At 45.0% G+C, this 21,317-nt stretch overlaps 1 protein-coding gene across 3 annotated transcripts in view; it reads right to left on the minus strand.

The window, feature by feature from the left end:
• The window catches only part of LOC139391584 (RNA-binding motif, single-stranded-interacting protein 3-like), a 345,137-nt gene that overhangs the window by 68,808 nt on the left and 255,012 nt on the right, over positions 1-21,317 (minus strand). For all 3 annotated transcript variants that reach the window (XM_071138960.1, XM_071138959.1, XM_071138961.1), the window contains 2 exons: positions 15,552-15,709; positions 11,686-11,765 (listed from right to left, as the gene is read on the minus strand). In XM_071138960.1, coding sequence (XP_070995061.1) covers positions 11,686-11,765; positions 15,552-15,709 — 238 coding nt within the window. The remainder of the gene's footprint in view (positions 1-11,685; positions 11,766-15,551; positions 15,710-21,317) is intronic.

Below are 21,317 nucleotides of genomic sequence, written 5' to 3' on the forward strand. Positions count from 1 at the left end.
TTCAATCGATCAGATAAGACTAAAACAAGCATGTAAGCCACTTTGAGTCTCTCAGAGGCCTGATTCAGAACCCGATTCCCCCTCGGCACAGCACTGTGTCTTAAAGTGTCTGGCCTGCCTCCATGGGCAGTTACTGTTGTGTTTCCCCTATTACTAGTGTGTCCAGCGGGTGTAAGATCCACAGCCAGGAGAGCGGTGGAGCGGAGAGCTGCAGGGGTGGCCTCAGACACCACAGCTTCATATTTTCCGACCAGACGTGGAATGCCGGAGCATTGACTGACTGCAGAACAGAGGAAGGCTCTGGCAATTACTGTCCCACTGCAGTCCACAGTCAAGCCTTTCTCCGTGAGACAATCTCAGGTCCAGGCTGGAGGTAATCAAAGCAATGGACTTATAAGATGGGGGGGGGGGAGAATATATTTTTTTTACTCTATGTCTGTATCTGTCTGTGTGTGTGTGTGTGTAGGAAAGAGCGAGACAAAGAGCTGTAAGAGAAAAGGTAGTAAAAAAAAAAAGAGCCAGAGAAAGTGAGGGATAAGATGAGGTCTGATGCAGGTGTATTTCCACTAGGCTTGGGCAATATCCAGATTATCATACCTTCATACCGACCTTGTAACGTCCCGGGATATTCGGTAATACTGGCAGTGAACACAAGGGGAGCTATTTTCAAACCACACTGAGCCTCTGAGATCCGAGACAGCAAGGCTCTTGATCCAGGAGGGGATTCTCTGCTGTTACCAAGCAAATCTTGATTTTGCAAGAAGTTAAGCACTTAGCTAGATAGCTAACTAGCTACTAAATTAGCAAACCAAATGCACAACTGCAGAGCATTTAGCACATTTTAAGATGGCTAACTTAATAATTATAAGATGTCTAGCTGGCAAACATGTTGTTGTGAATCAACTGTCGTGCACAACAGTGAGTGACTCTTGTTGTTGTGTGCTTGTAAACAAACACCATGTGACCGGTGAAATGAGGAACGCAATCTTCTTTATCTCCTAATGTACTGCACAAGTCTATTGCACAGTGGTCTAAGGCACTGCATCTCAGTGCTAAAGGCGTCACTAAAGACTCTGGTTCAATCCCGGGCTGTATCACAACCGGCCGTGATTGGGAGTCCCATAGAGCGACGTACAATTGGCCCAGCATCGTCCAGGTTAGGGTTTGGCTGGGGTAGGCCGTCATTGTAAAATAAGAATTTGTTCTGAACTGACTTGCATAGTTAAATAAAAAATAAAATACAAATAATACTGGCGCCAGAGGGGATTGGATGCTGTTTTACGGGCTCCTAACCAACTGTGCTATTTTGTTCATTTTTTCGCATTGTTTGTAACTTATCTTGTACATAAAGTTGCTACTACCGTCTCTCATGACCGAAAAGAGCTTCTGGACATCAGAACAGCGATTACTCACCTCGAACTGACAAATATTTGTTCTTTAATGAGTCCGACACAAAGGATATGCTGCTCTCCGGAGACCAGGGACAAATCCCTGTCATTTGCGTGAAGAAAAGGCAGAGATACAGAGGGAGAAGGTCGGAGTGCCTTGTTAGGATTCGTAGACGATTGAGTAAATGGCAAATTACCATTGGTTGTAATGGCCAACGTGCATTCCCTGGAAAACAAACTTGATGATCTACGGTCGAGACTGTCCTAACAACGGGACATTTAAAACTGAAATATTAACTTATGTTTCACCGAGTCGTGGCTGAACGATGACACGGATAATATTCTGTGCATTGGCAGGAAAGAGTAGCTACGTCTGGTAATAACAGCTGGTGCGCAATGTCTAATATTTAAGAAGTCAAGGTATTGCTCGCCTGAGGTAGAGTACCTCATGATAATCTGTAGACTACACTATCAAGAGAGTTCTCATCTATATTATTTGTAGCCGTCTATTTACCACCACAAACCCATAGTGGCACTAAGACCACACTCAACAAGCTGTATAAGGCCATAAGCAAACAAGAACATATTCAACCAGAAGTGGCGCTCCTAGTGGTCGGGGACTTTAATGCAGGCAAACTTAAATCCTTTTAACCTCATTTAATTTCTTTCTCATTTCAGCATGTCACATGTGCAACCAGAGGGAAAAAAAACTCGAGACCACCTTTACTCCACACACACAGACGCATACAAAGCTCTCCCTCGCCCTCCATTTGGAAAATATGACCATAATTCTATCCTCCTGATTCCTACTTACAAGCAAAAACTAAAGCAGGAAGTACCAGTGACTCGCTCAATACGGAAGTGGTCAGATGACGCAAATGCTACACTACAGGCCTGTTTTGCTAGCCATGGATTACAGGCAACATCAGCATCGAACTAAAGGCTAGAGCTGCCGCTTTAAAAGAGTGGAAGACTAATCCGGATGCTTATAAGAAATCCTTCCATGCCCTCAGACAAAACATCAAACAGACAAAGAGTAAATACAGGACTAAGATTGAATCCTACTACACCGGCTCTTACACTCGTCGGATGTGGCAGGGCTTGCCAACTATTTTGGACTACAAAGGGAAACACAGCCGCGAGTGACGTCAGTGACGTGAGCCTACCAGACGAGCTAAATACCTTTTATGCTCCCTTCAAGGCAAGCAACACTGAAGCATGCATGAGAGCACCAACTGTTCCGGATGACTATGTGATCACACTCTCCATAGCCGATGTGAGCAAGACCTTTAAACAGGTCAACATTCACAAGGGCGCGGGGCCAGACGGATTACCAGTGCTTGGTGTCCACATCACCATCAAACTATCAGGGTCCAAATACACCAAGGCACTCGTGAGGACGGCACAACAACACATTTTCCCCCTCAGGAGACTGAAATTATTTGGAATGGGTCCCCAGGTCCTTAAAAAGCTCTCCAGCTGCACCATCGAGAGCATCCTAACCGGTTGCATCATCGCCTGGTTTGGCAACTGCTCGACGTAAGCTGCCACAGTGGGTAGTGCGTACGGCCCAATACATCACTGGGGCCAAGCTTCTTGCCATCCAGGACCTATATACTAGGCGGTGTCAGAGGATGGACTGTTCTCACTGATACCACACGGGAAGTGGTACCGGAGCGCCAAGTCTAGGTCCAAAAGGCTACTTAACAGCTTCTACCCCCAAGCCATAAGACTGCTGAACAATTAATCAAATGGCCATCCGGACTATTTACATTGACACCCCCCCCCCCCCATTATCCCTTTGTTTTTAGACTGCTGCTACTCGCTGTTTATTATCTATGCATAGTCGCTTCACCCCTACCTACATGTACAAACTGCCTCGAATAACCTGTACCCCCACACACTGACTCGGTATCCCCTGTATATACCCTCGTTATTGTTATGTAATTTTATTGTGTTACTTTTAATTTTTTACTTCAGTTTATTTAATAAATATGTTCTTGGAACTGCATTGCTGGTGAAGGGCTTGTAAGTAAGCATTTCACGGTAAGGTCTACACCAGTTGTATTCAGCACGTGACAAATAAAATGACATTCGATTTGAAATTTTATACATCAAAGACATTTTTTTAACGGTACTGAAAAACCATCCCGTGTCTATTTCCAAATACCCCGTTATACAGTATATACGGTATACCGACCAAGCCTAGTTTCCACTGTCCTTCATCTCATAAATGCCAGCCAGCAGGCACTAAAATAAATAGACTTGCCAAAGACCCATGTGAGAAAGGAAGTCTAGGGGAAAAGGGGGACATAGAAGATGACCGCTGTTGGATCAGGATGAATGACCATCCATAGTCCAGTGTGTGCGTGTGTCTGTTTGTCCATTGGAGGTCCTGTGAGTGTGTGTGTGTGTGTGTGTCTGTGTCTGGTGTCTGAGTGTGTCTGTGTGTGCGTGTGTCTGTTTGTCCATCGGAGGTCCTGTGAGTGTGTGTGTGTGTGTGTGTGTGTGTGTGCGTGCGAGAGGTCCGGTAGCATTTCCAAAAATACCTGTAAGCGTGACCTCTGTGTGTTCCCACACACCCCGTTTCCAGCTCTAATGGCAGACCAGCTCTATTTCGGGCCACTGTCAGGTTTAATCTCTCTGTCGTAGGTGTCCTGGGACAAACTGGGGTGGCGGACGACGGTGACAATGACATTCGGTCGGGAGCCGGAACAGATGCCCAAGTTTTCCCACCACACAGGATGTGGGACATACAGACATTAGACACAAACAAGCAGCCTAAAGGTCAGTGCGGAGCAAGCTGTGTCAGCCAAGTTATATTTGTCTACTTCCCAATATATACTAATTTTAAGCCAACATGGTCTCATTAGAATGCGTCAAAATAGTGACATTTCACCATTGTAGTTGTGCGTAACATAAGTTGAAAAATGTGTTAGTGTAGGAGATATTTCTTATTTGTCACTATATAATGGCATATTCGTTAGGCTATACGTCTGTTCAAATAGTGCGATGATGGTGCTCCACAGTTGAGGTGGTGAATACTAACTACCGTATCTTCAACGCACTATACCCTTTACACATATGACTTTCAGAAAAACTCCCTGACCTAACAAAATGGATGGCTAGTGGGAGGCGGAGGGGAGTAGAGTACTGAGCCATGGAATGCACGTATCCAGAATACCAAAATTATCACAGATGCCAAGGCCATACTACCCTCCTCAGCAATCTCAAATCTTCAGTCTGCAAGACAGGCCGTGGCCCCGGGCTATGAGTCCTGTGACCTAACTATGGAGCAGCTCAACATAATTAGGGTTCATTGTCAACAAACGGTAACAGTAGGTCCCTGGGTTCAAACTTTTGAATAATTCTTCATGTCCAGAGCGGTGGTGTTCCATGATTAATGTGCATCTCACAAATCTAGCCAAATAAGGAAACATTATGCTTAAACTGCATGCTGATACTGTTACTACAGTTTGCACCTATCCAACATTTGCAAACATATTGCCATCATTCCAAATAAGCTGAAGGGTTTTCAGTTTAGCTTATAATAAAATAATGATTATACACAAACTGGCTTTAATTTCTAATGGGGCAGAAACAGTGAATTTCACATAAATCCCGAAACGGGCATTTGGCTCCAACAATAATATTGTGTGCATAGAACTGCATCCAAAAACAAGCTGAGTAGGGAGGGATGAGGAGAAGGAATGTCTATAATGTGAGGAGGGGAGGGTGGATGAGAGAGGATGAGAGAGGAGTGAGATCAATCCAGAGAACAGCTGGGGTGGGTTGAGCAGGGTCATGTCCAGGACACCATCTCACAACCAAGGTCATCCTTTGATCTCCACAGGCAGAGAAAAGGCCCCTAAACTTTTGGGCCGGCTGGAAGGATTCTAAACTCTGGGTTGTCTCTCTCCCTCTCTTTATGCTCCTTTTCTGTCCTCTGTCTCTCGCCCTCTATTTCTATCTTGATCTGTACACCCCTCTCTCTTTCTCTCTCTCACTCACTCTCTCTCTCTCTTTCTTTCTTTCTACCTCCCACTCCCTCCTTTCCTCTTTGTCCATCGCTCTTTTCTCTCCCTCCGTCTTCCTCTCCACATTAGACTTGGATGAGTGGAGAACAAAGTCCATCATTACCACACACGCCTAAAACCCCTAAAGCATCCCTCTCCTTTAACCAAATTTTGAGGACTATTATTATTGCCGTAGTGCAGTCGCTGAACACATTTCATAGCTTTGCGACAGTCCCAGAGAGAGGGCGAGCTAGAGAGAGAGAGAGATTCTTCCTCACCATCGGCTATGCGCGCGGTGCCGGGGATTGATATAGTTCAGTGGCAAAACAAACAAAGCGTGACAAATCCAGACGATTGTCTGTGGGTGAGATAAGAGTCTAATGAGAAAGTGCACGTCGGGGGGAAATGTATCCTTCGTAGAGAATCTGTGATTTACTGGGGATTTGAATAACTTCCTGTCTCCCTGGTTTAATGGTGAGACATGCAGGCAAGCCAGAGGGTTTACCCTACGGGAACAGATTCCATTAAGATGCAATATCTTTCTCAAAAGTGTATTTCCACACTCTTAAAGGACCATGGAGGATAATTCTTATCCATTGCTATGCATGTCAGAAATGATGATAGTGTTGCCGTGAAATAATGCAATCATTCAAAAACAAAGGATAATGATACAAAAATACACAATACACAATAAAATTGAGTTTCATTAAAAAACTAAGTGCAGATCAATGCCAGATCAACCTACATCCCACATACATCAAACACGTGCTTATGTACACCACTTAGATTGTCTGACACTGCTTTGCAATCCAGAAGCACAAACCTCCATCCTGCTCAGCTCTGTAACGTGTTAAGTACAATCTATCGCCGGAAGAGAAAATTGGACATCAGACAGGCCGCTTATTAGCCAGGGGAGTGTGGGAGGGATCTGAGAAATTAACATGGATTACTCAAGTATGACTGACAGTTTCAGAAGGGCTTTTATGACTTACCAAGTGATTTGGGACTTGCCTTAATTCAGCGAGGGATGTTTAATACTGTGCGCTGTCTCTGCTATATCTTGGCATCAGAGCGCCTTGGCTGAGGCTGGTCGGACGGCTTGGGAGGGAGCTTTGCCTGCAGCCCCGGCGGGCCAGGCCTCATTGTTCTGCTAAGAATGATGGGATTTGTAGTTCGGCCAACACCGGGCCAACATTCTGACTGCCTATTGGCACTGGTTGAGCTTTGGGAGAGGGAGGAGAGGGAGGCTTGCCAGGGGTGGCCCTTGGTTCTCTGGCATCTGGTGGGTCTGTGGTGGGCGAGTGGGTATGGAGGCTTCACCAAACCAAAGGCCTGGGTGTCATCGGAATCCCTCACAAACAAGGGAAGTAAATCAGAGAAAATTGGGGAGTAGGAAAGGATTTTCCAAATGTAACCACATTCATATGTGGAGATGTTTAACATGGGAAAGCACTGCTGTTGCATGGGAATGCACTGCTGCCTGCAGTCGTCGGGAGGAACACGGCTTTAGTCGTCAGTTGTTTGGAACAAAAGATACATAGAGAGATACATCCAAGAAAGAGCCTGGGAGACACTGTGGTTTGCAGAGGAATAATGAAAACAGGCAGAGGGGATGGAAAAGGACTGTGAGAAAGAGGAGCAGGAAAGGGCAAGTACATTTTGCATGTTTCCGTTTGGGTTCTGTCTCCCAGGACCATCACCACTTCCTGATGTGATTTCCATAATTTATAGAGCTTCTATTAGGCGATTGGAGCTGACTTGCAACCGTGCAACCATGTTGGGTCTACGAAAAGACTAGAACAAAGGGAGATAAAGGATGAAGGGATAAAAGGAGATTTCTAATCAGTCTGGACCTGATCTTGGTTTGTCTGTATCCATGTGATTACTGAAGTTATCATCCAGCAATGTGAGTCTTAGCAAACCCTTATTCTTCTTTTATTCCCAAAATAAATCTAGAAACACCCTCACTGTGCTGATCAAGCAAAGCAAGCTGTCATTTGACTGTTCCCTACGACGCTCCAATTCCAAGAACAAAGAGCAACAATAGGTTGAAGTAGTATTGCATTTTTAATCTAGTCAGTTCATTCTTCTTGCTGACATGAGATGAGCAGTATGAGATCGGTCCACCTGCCAGAATGGAACACGGGGTAATGCATCTTCATTTTGAAACGGGTGTCAATGATAAGCCGTTTGAATGCATTGCATGAGAATGAGAACCTAATTGGCTCACACCGCCAGGAGGATGAAATCATTTTTATCTGCTCTGCCTTTGGCTTTCCAAATGCTCTTGTTCACCCCCGTAAATCACAATGCATCTACAGTTGAAGTCGGAAGTTTACATACACCCTAGCCAAATACATTTAAACTCCACACCACTTTATTTTAAGAATGTGAAATGTCAGAATAATAGTAGATTGAATGATTTATTTCAGCTTTTATCTCTTTCATCACATTCCAAGTAGGTCAGAAGTTTACATAAGTTTAGTATTTGGTAGCATTGCCTTTAAATTGTTTAATGTGGACCAAACGTTTTGGGTAGCCTTCCACAAGCTTCCCACAATTAGTTGGGTGAAGCTCCTGACAGAGCTGGTGTAACTGAGTCAGGTTTGTAGGCTTCTTTGCTCGCACACGCTTTTTCCGTTCTGCCCACAAATTTTCTATGGGATTGAAGTCAGGGCTTTGTGATGGCCACTCCAATACATTGACTTTGTTGTTCTTAAGCCATTTTGCCACAGCTTTGGAAGTATGCTTGGGGTCATTGTTTATTTGGAAGACCCATTTGCGACCAAATTTTAACTTCCTGACTGATGTATTGATGTTGCTTCAATATGTTGCTTCCACATCATTTGTCTCCCTCATTATGCCATCTATTTTGTGAAGTGCACCAGTCCCTCCTGCAGCAAAGCACCCTCACAACATGATGCTGCCACCCCCATGCTTCACAGTTGGGATGGTGTTCTTCGGCTTGCAAGCATCCCCTTTTTCCTCCAAACATAACAATGGCCATTATGGCCAAACAGTTCTATTTTTGTTTCATCAGACCACAGGACATTTCTCCAAAAAGTACAATCTTTGTCCCCATGTGCAATAGAAAGCCTTTCAGGTTATGTTGACATAGGACTCGTTTTACTGTGAATGTAGATACTTTTGTACCTGTTTCCACCAGCATCTTCACAATGTCCTTTGCTGTTGTTCTGAGATTGATTTGCACTTTTCGTACCAAAGTACGTTCATCTCTAGGAGACAGGATGCATCTCCTTCCTGAGCGGTATGACTGCTGCGTTGTCCCATGGTGTTTATACTTGCGTACTATTGTTTGTACAGATGAATGTGGTACCTTCAGGTGTTTGGAAATTGCTCCCAAGGATGAACCAGACTTTTAGAGGTCTACAATCGTCAAGCAAAGAGGCACTGAGTTTGAAGGTAGGCCTTAAAATACATCCACAGGTACACCTCCAATTGACTCAAATGATGTAATTTAGCCTATCAGAAGCTTCTAAAGCCATGACATAATTTTCTGGAATTGTCCAAGCTGTTTAAGGGCATAGTCAACTTAGTGTGTGTAAGCTTCTGACCCACTGGAATTGTGATACAGTGAATTATAAGTGAAATAATCTGTCTGTAAACAATTGTTGGAAAAATCACTTGTGTCATGCACAGTGTATATAAACTTCCGACTTCAACTGTATATTGGGTCTCACTCTCACTATGTTCTACAACTTTAGCGACAATTCAAAAATTTACTTTTGTTTACACTAAACAGACACTGAAAAACAAGGGTGTTGTTTTCATAAACTCTCTCTCCTGCGAGTGTGTGTGTGTGTGTGTGTGTGTGTGTGTGTGTGTGTGTTTGAGATGAGTTGAACGGGCGCAGGCGGGAGCGTTGACTGCCGCATTGCACAGAATACCTAAACAGCTGTGGTCCCCATTTGGAGCGATTGATCATGTCTCTGGATCAAACAAGGGGAGAGCTGACTGCTTCAATCCACATCTCATCTCACACACAGGCTTTAGCAACACATTGGAAAAAAAATTCATCAGTACGCTAAAAGTTTATTGAATTGAAATTAAATGAGCTAACGTCACTTTGTTCGAAAATATTTAGTAACTAGTGTAGTTACTGTGTAGTTGGGTAACATTTGCTTTGTTTTCCTATATGGTAACTGTACAACTTTATGTACAGTATATGACCTCCTTCTGCATTTCATTTGTGCAATGTCATTCCCTGCGTCTGCACCACACATCTCCAGCTCTGTACTGGCCTCATCTTGGAATCACGGACTTCCTGCCCATATGGCAACCTGCTTATTTCCCTACGGCACCTTGACATTAACTGATGATCTGTAGCTGACTTCCGGATATTTACTTCCTCCTATGGGACACGGGGTGACAATTCTATATCCTCGCACAGCAACTGGACACACCTGAGTAGAAAAGCCATAACTGGTGGCGGAGCCCGTGCCCCATCTCTCTATCTGGCTAAATATGATGGAGTGGCCAAGCAGGCAATTCAGAGGCTTGTCAAAATGTCGGCCAGAGGGAACTCTAGCAAGCTGAGGACATTGAGAGAGGAATGTGTACATTGTGTTTCTGGGTTGTGTTAAATGGTGATATGAAAGAAAAAGGAGGGCATTAGCATTATGCAGATGCTGACACTGCACCTTCGGGTCAGGATGAGGGCTTTTGTGTGTGTGTGTGCACGCGCATGGGTGGGCGAGTGCGTACGTGTGTGAGTGTCTGTCTTGGGTACAGTGTGAGAAGGCTAGTCACGTCCGTCTGACACACACACTCACACACACACACACACACTAGGCTAGCATGCTGAGCATGTGTTGAGGGGCACCGGGGGGAGCCCCTGAGCTGTCAGAACAGGATGGATGCAGAGGCTGCCCTGAATAGCAACAGGCTCAGGGGAAATACTAGCAGCACCACGACACAACAGTTACAAAAAGTTACACTGTGGCCTTCACAACACGCTACGCTATCGCTAGGCTACGCTATCGCTAGGCTACGGTATTGCTAGGCTATGCTAGTGCTGTGGCTTTTATAAAACCGCTACGCTGCGCTTCGCTGTGGCCGAACAGAACAGAACACCACACTACACTACGCTAGTGCTGTGGCCTTCACAGCCCTGAGGAGGAGGATCTGCTTTGCCTCACAAAAGAGGCCAGGCGCTCTGAGCTCTGCTCTCTGGGGACCTGCAGCTAGAACATTTGAGTTTGATGTTTAGAAGCATGTTGTTGAGGGATCTCCGTTTGGCAGACAGTGTCAACGTGGGCAGGGTTTTGATAGAAAAAGACAGTACATTTCAATCTCTATACACAGAGAGGCACTGACTATAGTCAGTTGTCCAACTGAATATGTTCAACTGAAATGTGTCTTCAGCATTTAACCCAACCCCTCTGAATCAGGGAACAGTACTTTGCTCAGGGGCAGAATGATAATTACATTTTATGACATACAAAGACAAGATTTTCAGCAATCAGCTAGAAATCAGTCCGTTGGCACTTTTCCTTAGAATCTATAAACCATAATAGCTTCCCCCCCAAGCACCTGGGAGGGGACACTTAAAGGGGAAGGTCAGTGTGATATTATCACTTTAAAAAGGTTTCCCCATTACATCCCAGCCCAATATACGCCCATGCCTTTAACGGCTAGTGGGATAGCCTATACAGTGGGCTCAGTGGATTACGGGCAATTGAAAAAATGGGGACAGTACTGTAAGGGACTATATTCTAAGAGCAATCCATGTTGTGTCCCTGTGGAAACCCTCTTGCACGCAGCTCCCTTTTGAAATGAATAGGGGTCTTAGTGCACCACTGCACCTGGCCTGAGAACTGCTGAGGCAGCCCACTCTTGCATTCCTTCTCCTTTCTCGCTCACTCCCTCTCTCTGGGTCCCGTTGGCAGGTTGGCTGCAGGAAAGGCAGCTCTTAAGTGGATTTCGGAGCAGCAGAGAGGCCCGCAGTGTGAATATTAAGAGCGCTTCGGCTTCCCTAGAAGCTCCTGAGTCAAACAGTCAGCGATAGCCAGGCAGGCCCCTTTTTTTTTTTTGAATGGGAGGAGAGTGCTAGTGAGAGAGCTAGCGACAACGCTCTGCGTCGGGTGTCAGAAGTGTAATTGTACACAATCTATCAAGGAGAGGAAAGTTGAAATTAACATAACTGAATTGGGACGGAGGGTTTCGGAGGTAGGGAGAGTGGGTTTCTCTGTTAAAAATTGGTGGTTTGCAGGGGGAAGGATGTGAGAGGAATGTTTAAGCAGAGAGGGAAGTCTTCTTACCTGGAATGCCTGGTGGGGTTTTCAGGTATTTCCCATTGAAATGCTGTATCACCACTTCACATTTCTCCGTGGACTCCATCCTGTAGCAAAAAGAAAAGGACATGGCTAAATTAATACAACTGGGGGCATTACACATGATGAACACACAAAACCTGCTATAAAACATACAATACAGTCCGTTCACATCTACATTTGACATTTGAGTCACTTAGCAGACGCTCTTATCCAGAAGTGTAGTGAGGGCATACATTGTTGTTGTGTCACACGTCGGAACACGTTAACCAGGCAGTATACAGTGCATTCGGAAAGTATTCAGACCCCTTGCCTTATTCCACATTGTGTTACGTTACAGCCTTATTCTAAAATGGATTAAATTGTTTTCCCCCCCGTTATCAATCTACACACAATACCCCATAATGACAAAGCAAAAACAGGTTTATAGAAATGTTTGCAAATGTACTCCAACTTAAAAACTTAAATATCACATTTACATAAGTATTCAGAACCTTTACTCAGTACTTTGTTGAACACCTTTGGCAGCGATTACAGCATAGAGTCTTCTTGGTTATGATGCTACAAGCTTGGCACACCTATATTTGGGCAGTTTCTCCCATTCTTCTCTGCAGATCCACTCATGCTCTGTCAAGTTGGATGGGGAGCGTTACTGCACAGCTATTTTCAGGTCTCTCCAGAGATGTTCGATCGGGTTCAAGTCTGGGCTTTGGCTGGGCCACTCAAGGTCCATTCAGAGACCAGAGAATCTTGTGTCTCATGGTCTGAGAGTCCTTTAGGTTCCATTTGGCAGAAGTATTTTACTGAGGAGTGGCTTCCGTCTGGCAACTCTACCATAAAGGCCTGATTGGTTGAAGCTGCAGAGAAGTTTGTTCTTCTGGAAGGTTCTCCCTTCTCCACAGAGGAATTCTGGAGCTCTGTAAGAGTGACCACCGGGTTCTTGGTCACCTCCTTGACCAAGGTCCTTCTCCCCCTATTACTCAGTTTGGCTGGGCAGCCAGCTGTAGGAAGAGTCTTGGTGGTTACAAACTTTTTACATTTAAGAAGGATGGAGGACACGGTGTTCTTGGGGACCTTCAATGCTGTTGGTATCCTTCTCCAGATCTGTACCTCGACACAATCCTGTCTCGGAGCTCTACAGACAATTCCTTTGACCACGTCTTGGTTTTTGCTCTGACATGCACTGTCAACGGTGGAACCTTTTATAGACAAGTATGTGCCTTTACAAATCATGCCCAAACAAATTAGGATTATCAATGGAAACAGGATGCACCGGAGCTCAAGGATTATCAATGGAAACAGGATGCACCTGAGCTCAATTTCAAGTCTCATAGCAAAGGGTCTGAATACTTGTGTATATAAGCCATCTGTTTAAAAAAAAAATAATACATTTGCAAAAAAATCTATATTTTGTATAGATTGTTATTTTATTTAATACATTTTAGAATAAGGCTGTAACATAAACTGTGGAAAAAGGGAAGGGGTCTGAATACTTTCCCAATGCACTGTATAGCCTACTCAAGTGCCGTAGCCGAATACAACTATTACAAATATTGAGTACCTAAAACATAACATGTACTACATGTAATATGTTTAAGTATGCATGCAACATTTTCTATGTTGAACCAATTTAGATTTGAGGCCCTATGACGACACGTATTGTTTTCCTTGGCTCACGGCTGAGAGCTTACAGCATGTGGCTGAGTCATTTTATGACGAGGCTAATTGAGGAAGTACACCCGTGATTTACAGTGATATCCAAATTCTCCTGGGCTAATTGAGGAAAGTGAGTGGAGTGAGCAGTAATGGGACATGAGAGACTGGAGAGAGAGCGGACTGTCCGTGTGTCATGGAACAGGAAGGGTGGCGTTACGAAGGGAGTGGAGTCACACAGTGCAACTGTGACTCATCTCATTTACAGAGAACAAAGTAAGATCGTATTAAACCCTCGCCTCCCTCCGCCCCGACTCAGACCACTGATCAACTAAATATGTACGTACCAGGAAGGGGTCTATGATCCATCTCTCACTCTATATCACTTACTAGCTTTCCCTTCCCCGCTATCATCCGCCATTCTTTACTTTGTCTTGCTCTCGTACTTCTCTTTTTCTGTTCCATCCTTTCTTCCTCTCTCCCTTTTCTTTCACCCCCTTTTCCATACCCATCTACCTCTCTTTACCCTCCATATTTTTCACATGCTTCATCCATTTCTTTCTGTTATCCATCTGTCCCCCCCCTTACCTATTTTTTTTTACTCTCCATCTTTCTCACCTGTCTTCTTTCTCATCTGTCTTCACCCCTGTTACCCTCCCCCCTCGCTCTCTCTCTGGCAGTGGGTCCTGTAGTGTAAGTGGATCAGGTCCCTCTGTCTCATTGTGGCAGTATGAGTCAACGGAGCCCTTTTCAGAGTGACTGGCCTTGAACGGCCTGCCATGCACACATTCACCTACCGCTGCTGCCAGTGATCCAAATGGAGCGCACACGTCCCAGACACACACACTAACACAATTACACACTCTCAGTTCGGGCCCCTCCCTCCTTGTATTCACAATGATAGAGAGGCCCCAGATGAGAGGAAAGAACCTGCATAGAGCAGAGGTAACCTCTCTCTTTAACGCAATTCTAAGTCAACCCATCGCCCTACCATAGGCACTGTGTGGAATTGAATTGATTTTATACTGTATGCAATATGGTAACGAACTTCTGTCACAAGTGAAACTAGTGGTTGATTTGTAATTGGGAAAATGTATCCCTCTTGTGAGCAATTGGATCAGACCCAGACTGACAACTACTCTTTATGACCTACTCTGTTTCTCTCCATCCTCTTTCTCGACCTCTCTCCGTTCGCTTTCTCCCTCCCTCTATTAAAACCTGTTCTCTCTCTCTCTTTTCTACCTTTTTCTCATTCTTTCTCTCATCTCCCTTCTCCCCCCCCCCCTTATCTCTTTCAGGTCTGATGAGCTCCCGACAGCCACCCATCCTCTTCCTGGCTGCTCTGTGTGAAGCAGGGAGCAATACATGATGGTTAAAGACATCAGGTGGTCTTGTCCACAGTGATTAGCGGCGAAGCCCCCAGTAATGGGCTCTGATAACAGTAATGGAGGAGTGCAGAAACACTTAGCAAGGTTTACTCTCTCTAATGCCCCTCTGTCCCTCAACATCTGTGGACTAGAGGCTGGGGCCTACTATCTCAACACCCAATGAGTCTCAAATGGATGGGGCCGTATGGGACAATTTAGTGCACTGCTTCAGACCAGAGCCCAGGGAATATATCAACTATATAGGTGGTAGGGTACCATTTCGGACACACCCTCGCCTTTCTCTTTCGGTTTTTGTTTCTCCCCCATTTGAACAGGTGGCCTGTGACAGCCATGTGTGTACGTTCGTGCGTGTATATGTCCGCGTTAGTCTGCCGGAGTCTGCCTGCCTGTCCTTCTGTAACCCGCTGTAATAGAGTGGGGAATAGGAGGGGACTGCAGCACGGGCTGAATATAAGAAATCCCTGCAAGATGGTGTCGTTGTTCTCATCAACACCTTCCTCTGGGTAAACAAGCCGAGAGTGTTGTTGTGTTGTGTTGGGGGGGGGGGGGGGGGGGGGGGGGGTGAGAGCAGTGTGGAGGATGAGGAGGACGTAAACGACTTTGAAGGGATAGCAGGGTCAACTCTCAAGTTTTACAGGGGGAAAGTATAGCCTCAAACGGCCGGATGATGTGCAAACAAAATGTGCAGCGTGTGTATGCGTGTGTCTTTTTCTCTCTCCCACACGCATCCAAACCCACAGGCCGCAGGCAGGCACTACCCTTCAGGCTTCAAAACACTTGTCAACGGAGTGCGTGTGCTCCAAGCAGGTATACCTGGCGAAGCCGACCCCTCTGCTGACCCCGTTGGCGTCCCGCAGTATCCGCGTGGAGATGACGTGACCGAAGGGCTTCAGCATGTTCTCCAGCTCCTGCTCATCCATGGACACCGGCAGGTTGGAGATGTACAGGTTGGTGGGGTCCTGCTCCTGTTGCTGTGGAGGGAGAGCGCGATTCAGATTCTGAAAAAAGGTATTGTCTCAACAGTTAATACGGCGTAAGAATGATACAGCAACAACGATACACAAGGAGAGAGAGCGGGAGAGAGAGCGAGAGAGCAAGAGAGAGAGCGAGAGAGACAGTTAGAAAGAATGCGTCGGTTACGCTTCAAATATGTACAACCAGTGCCTTGCGAGCTGTCACGAAACAACTTTCATCACAGGCAACTCTGTGTGAACTCAGACACAGCTTGGTCTCAGCTATGATGACAATCACATTCACACACGCAGTCAGAGCACGCTTTGCTATGCTCGTCTATGCGAGCAGTGTGCGTGGTCACGCATACTGTATCTCTGCAATGGAATCTGTGTACGTGGGTAATACTGTATGTGTGTGCCAGCATATGTACCAGTAATCTATGCATGCCAGCGTGTGTGTGTGTGTGTGTGTGTGTGTGAATATGCCAGGGAATGTAGGATAGGATAAGATTAACTTTATTATCCCAGAGGTGGAAAATGTATTTAGACACATGACACATTTAACATAATAAATACAGTGCCTTCAGAAAGTAGTTCACTCACCTTTTTCCACATTTTGTTGTGTATTAATGTATTATTAATGTATTCAATTGAGATTTTGTGTCACTGATCTACACACAATACCCCATAATGTCAAAGTGGAATTTGGATTTTTAAAGAAATTAATGAAAAATGTAAAGCTGAAATGTCTTGCATCAATAAAATATTCAACCTCTTTGTTATGGCAAGCCTAAATAAGTTCAGGAGTAAAAATGAGCTTAACAAATCGCATAATAAGTTGCATGGACTCATTCAGTGTTCAACAATAATGGTTTAACATGATTTTTGAATGACTACCCCATCTCTTTACCCGAACTCATCACTCAGTACCACTTCATATTTTCAAGCATGGTGGTGGCTGCATCATGTTATGGGTATGCTTGTCATCGACATGGACTAGGGAGATTTTTTGGATACAAATAAACAGAATACAGCTATAAGCACAGGCATAATCCTATAGGAAAACCTGGATCAGTCTGTTTTTCCATCAGACACTGGTAGACGGATTAACCTTTCAGCAGGACAATAACCTAAAACACAAGGCCAATTCTACATGGGAGTTCCTGACCAAGACAACAGTAAATGTTCCTGAGTGGCCTTGTTACAGCTTTAACTTAACCTTTTACTGCAGTGGACTAAATCAGGGTCACACAGAGAAATTCTTGATAGTCTTACACAAATCTACTTTGAAACAAAAGTATACACCTCATGGTTATGTGCTTAAAAAAAAGAAGACACCTGTACCATGTCAAATATAGAGTTGAAATGTATTCAATTTTGAGTTTGCATCCCAATATTAAACTTGATATACAGTTGAAGTCAGAAGTTTACATACACCACACATTTCTTGCTAACAAACTATAGGTTTGGCAAGTTGGTTGATTTGCTGCAGGAGGGACTGGTGCCCTTCACAAAATAGATGGCATCATGAGGGATGAAAATTATGTGGATAGCAACATCTCAAGACATCAGTTAAAGCTTGGTCGCAAATGGGTCTTCCAAATGGACAATGACCCCAAGCATACTTCCAAAGTCGTGGCAAAATGGCTTAAGGACAACAAAGTCAAGGTATTGGAGTGGCCATCAGAAAGCCCTGACCTCAATCCTATAGAAAATGTGTGGGCAGAATTGAAAATGCGTGTGCGAGCAAGGAGGCCTACAAAACCTGACTCGGTTACACCAGCTCTGTCAGGAGGAATGGGCCAAAATTCACCCAATTTACTGTGGGAAGCTTGCGGAAGACTATCCGAAACGTTTATGTTAAACAATTTATAGGCAATGCTATCAAATACTAATTGAGTGTATGTAAACTTCTGACCTACTGGGAATGTGATGAAAGAAATAAAAGCTGAAATAAATCTTTCTCTCTACTATTATTCTGACATTTCACAGTCTTAAAATAAAGTGGTGATCCTAACTGACCTAAGACAGGGAATGTTTACTCGGATTAAATGTGAGTTTAAATGTATTTGGCTAAGGTGTATGTAAACTTCCGACTTCAACTGTACATCACAGAAGACTGAAACATAACAAAACAGTTTGACATAGAAAAAACAGATTTTCAAAGTAAAAAAAATAGTAATTTCATAATAATAATGAAAAATCTGAATAACATTCCACCCATGAGGCCAAAGAGGGCACGTTTGGTCATTGACTGCAGGAAAGGGCTACATCGGCTTGAAAATGTCCGTCTAGCAATCATCAACAATCATCTTGACAGAGCTTAAAGAATTTGAAAAAACGTAATGGTGTGTAAAGCTGTTAGAGACTTATCCAAAAATACTTACATCTGTAATCGCTGCCAAAGTTGCTTCTACAAAGTATTGACTCAGGTGTGTGAATTAGATATTTCACTTTGCCCTTATCGGGGTATTGTGTGTAATCCATTTTGAATTCAGGCTGTAACACAAAAAAGGGGTATGAATACTTTGTGCATGTACACGTGTATGGGTGTGTGTATGTATGTCAACTTGTGAGTGTGTGTGGTATTTTTATGTCAGTGTGTGTGTGTATGTGTACACCAGTGAGTGTGTATGTTTACACTAACGTGTGGTCTGTAGCGCCTGAGGGTTCTAGCTAGCGGGGGCACAGCTGGCGGGGCAGCGCCAGGGAGAGAGGGTGGCAGCAGGCCAGCAGCGTCTCTCCAATACGGCCAGTCTGGACAACCACCAGCACATCTAAACACACCCATTAGCCCGCCGTATACAGGGCCACACTGGAGTACAAGCAGCCATGGCAAGGCTTAAATTTGAACAGCAGCGTCTACTATTCTCCTGAATGGGAGAAAGGTGTGCTGTGATACAGCTAGCAGGCAAACAGGTTAGCTAGCAGCCCTGAGGGCTGACACCTAGACATGATACTTCACTTTAACCGCAGAGAATAATGACCAGCCAAGGAATTCACTTTACCAGCAGCCTCTTCCCATTACCTTAATGGGAGCAGGCTGTGTTGTGCTGCTAGCAGGCTAACCAGCTAGCACAGGCTAGCAGCCCTGAGGGCTAACACCTATACATTTACATTTTAGTAATTTAGCAGACACTCCTATCCAGGGCGACCTACAGGAGAAAGTAGGGTTAAGTGCCTTGCTTATGGGCACACTTGCATATTTTTCACCTAGTCTGCTTGGGGATTTAAACCAGTTACCTTTTGGTTACTGCCCCAGCGCTTTTAACAGTTAGGCTACCTGCCGCCCGATAGATGGTACTTCACTTTAGCCACAGAGAGGAATGACAAAACCCGACTCAGACAGCAACAGAAATGACCGTTTCAAAATGGCCTCGTTCAGATGTAGGGGGAACAAACTGTGACTGATGAGGATCGTAAAAATGTCCAGTGTAGATGTTTAGCCACTCCCCAGTGCTTCTTCCCTGTCCCTTTTATGCTTAATCCCTCTCTCTTTTTGCTTCCTCCCCCTCTCTTTTGGCTTTGCTTCCTCCCCCTCTCTTTTGGCTTTGCTTCCTCCCCCTCTCTTTTTGCTTTGCTTCCTCTCGCCCTCTTTTTGCTTCCTCACCCTCTTTTTGCTTCCTCGCCCTCTTTTTGCTTCCTCCCTCTCTTTTTGCTTCCTCCCTCTCTTTTTGCTTCCTCCCCCTCTTTTTGCTTCCTCCCTCTCTTTTTGCTCCCCTCTCTCTCTTTGTTATCGGTAGAGAGCACAGGAAGTATCTCGGATGTCTTGTTCCGTCCGACTGTCGGTCCTTTCTCTGATTAAGTGTCTTATCGAACAGGACATGTAGGATCAGATTAAAGCCCATCATGGACAAAAACCCATGCTGGAAAAACAGGAAAACACTGGTCTTCTAACCAGAAACTCAAGTTGCTAAAGTATGTTTTACATTTCCAGTGTATTCATGAGTTATTGGGGGGTTTAACGTAATGGAGGTAGTACAAAGTGAGCTTCCAACTCTTAATTAAAAGCGACTTCTATACCATTTTATTCCAGAACAGCCCATTGATTTCCAGAAGGCCAGTATTCAGAATTATGTCAGATATGCTAAATTCAACATTAAGGCAGACACTGATTCACATAGTTAGACAATGCACATGCTCAGCTGTCGGGCCGTAAATGAAACAGTAATCGAGGCGACTGTGTGTGTTTGTTTGTCTAAGTGCATGTCATAATGTGTGTACCAGTGTATGTGTGCATATGCAAGGGTATGAGGATGAGCGGGTGTGTGTGTGTTTGTATGTCTAAGTGTGTGTGTGTGTGTGTGTGTGTGTGTGTGCGTGTGTGTGTGTGTGTGAGTCGTTGCTTGCTGGGGCCTTGACGAAGCATCCTCTTGCCATTGAGCTGTGCTATAGAAGGTTAATGGAACGCCTGCAGGCTGTGAGGGCTCTTTGATGGGGATGACGGATGGCACGCCACGCCTGAGCCAACAGCCTCTCTCATATTAAGGGCTGCTCTGTTTACCTCAGTGTAATTTCAATGAATATTACCTCATTATAGGGGAAGAAGAGTGAACGAGAAAGAGGGAGGGGAGAGAGAGGATGAGCTCTGATTTGACATGGAGAGAGATATGACACATAAAAGAAAGCCCTTGTTGCCTTCGCAGTGTACTTAAGTAGAAAGACATTAACAGTGCTCACGATCTGCCTCCAGGCCATCCAGGTTGTATTCATTGAAATGATAAAAGCGAGAAGAGACAGACAGATGTGCGTCTTGACTGGGGGCACTGTATTTGACACTACACCGGTGCTCTGATTTCCCTCCCTCTCCTCCCCTCGCCTTCATATTCAGAGTGAAAGAGAGGATTAGAGCATGCTGGGTAATTGGCTCTACAGCCTCTCATGATTCGTTTTCAGAGCGCCGGCAGTTTCTTGTCTTCAAGGGGGTAAGGGAGCTCAAGGCAATTGGATGACCCCCAGCCACAGGAGAGCGCCAAAACGGTAGCTGGGGGGTGGAGGGCAATTAAAACAAAGACTATAGTGTTTCTGGAGAGGGCTATTAGTAACAAAACAGTTCTGTTTGTGTGGATATGTGTTTAGTTTTCTCAAATGTGTCGCAAGAGGGAAAAATACAGTAGAATGTGTTCTAAGTGCTCATCGTGGAACCCCAGGTCGGTGGTACCCGTTTAAAAGCTCCACCAACCAGGTGGGGAATGGGAATGATATAGAGAGGGAGACAGGCAAAGGGGGAGACAGGAGAGAAGGAGAGGGCATGTGAGAAAGCGGACGAATACATCCCCCTCAGTTCAAAAGAAGCCCCGGGTTTAATTTGTCAGGAGTCAGAAGAAGCCAGAGACAAAAAAAAGCAGCAGTACAAAAAACTGTCAGTCAGACAGGCTCTTTGATGAGCCCTCTTCTGCTCCCAGCGATAGCCCCCCCCCCCCCCCCCCCCCCGAATGTTGGGATCAAGCCACCTGCCTTTGAAGGTTCTGTTGTCAAGCACGTCCAAGCCGCCACTCTCCCTCTGTCTGCCCGCTGCACTGTCCCCACTCTTGACAGCCACATAGAGGGGATAGTAAGGGGGTGAAGGGTGGGGGACGAGGGATACAGAGCTACATGTGTTAAGCGTGTGTTTTGAGGGGATTTA

This window comes from Oncorhynchus clarkii, chromosome 32 (assembly GCF_045791955.1).
Source record: "Oncorhynchus clarkii lewisi isolate Uvic-CL-2024 chromosome 32, UVic_Ocla_1.0, whole genome shotgun sequence".
Taxonomy (NCBI): Eukaryota; Metazoa; Chordata; class Actinopteri; order Salmoniformes; family Salmonidae; genus Oncorhynchus; species Oncorhynchus clarkii.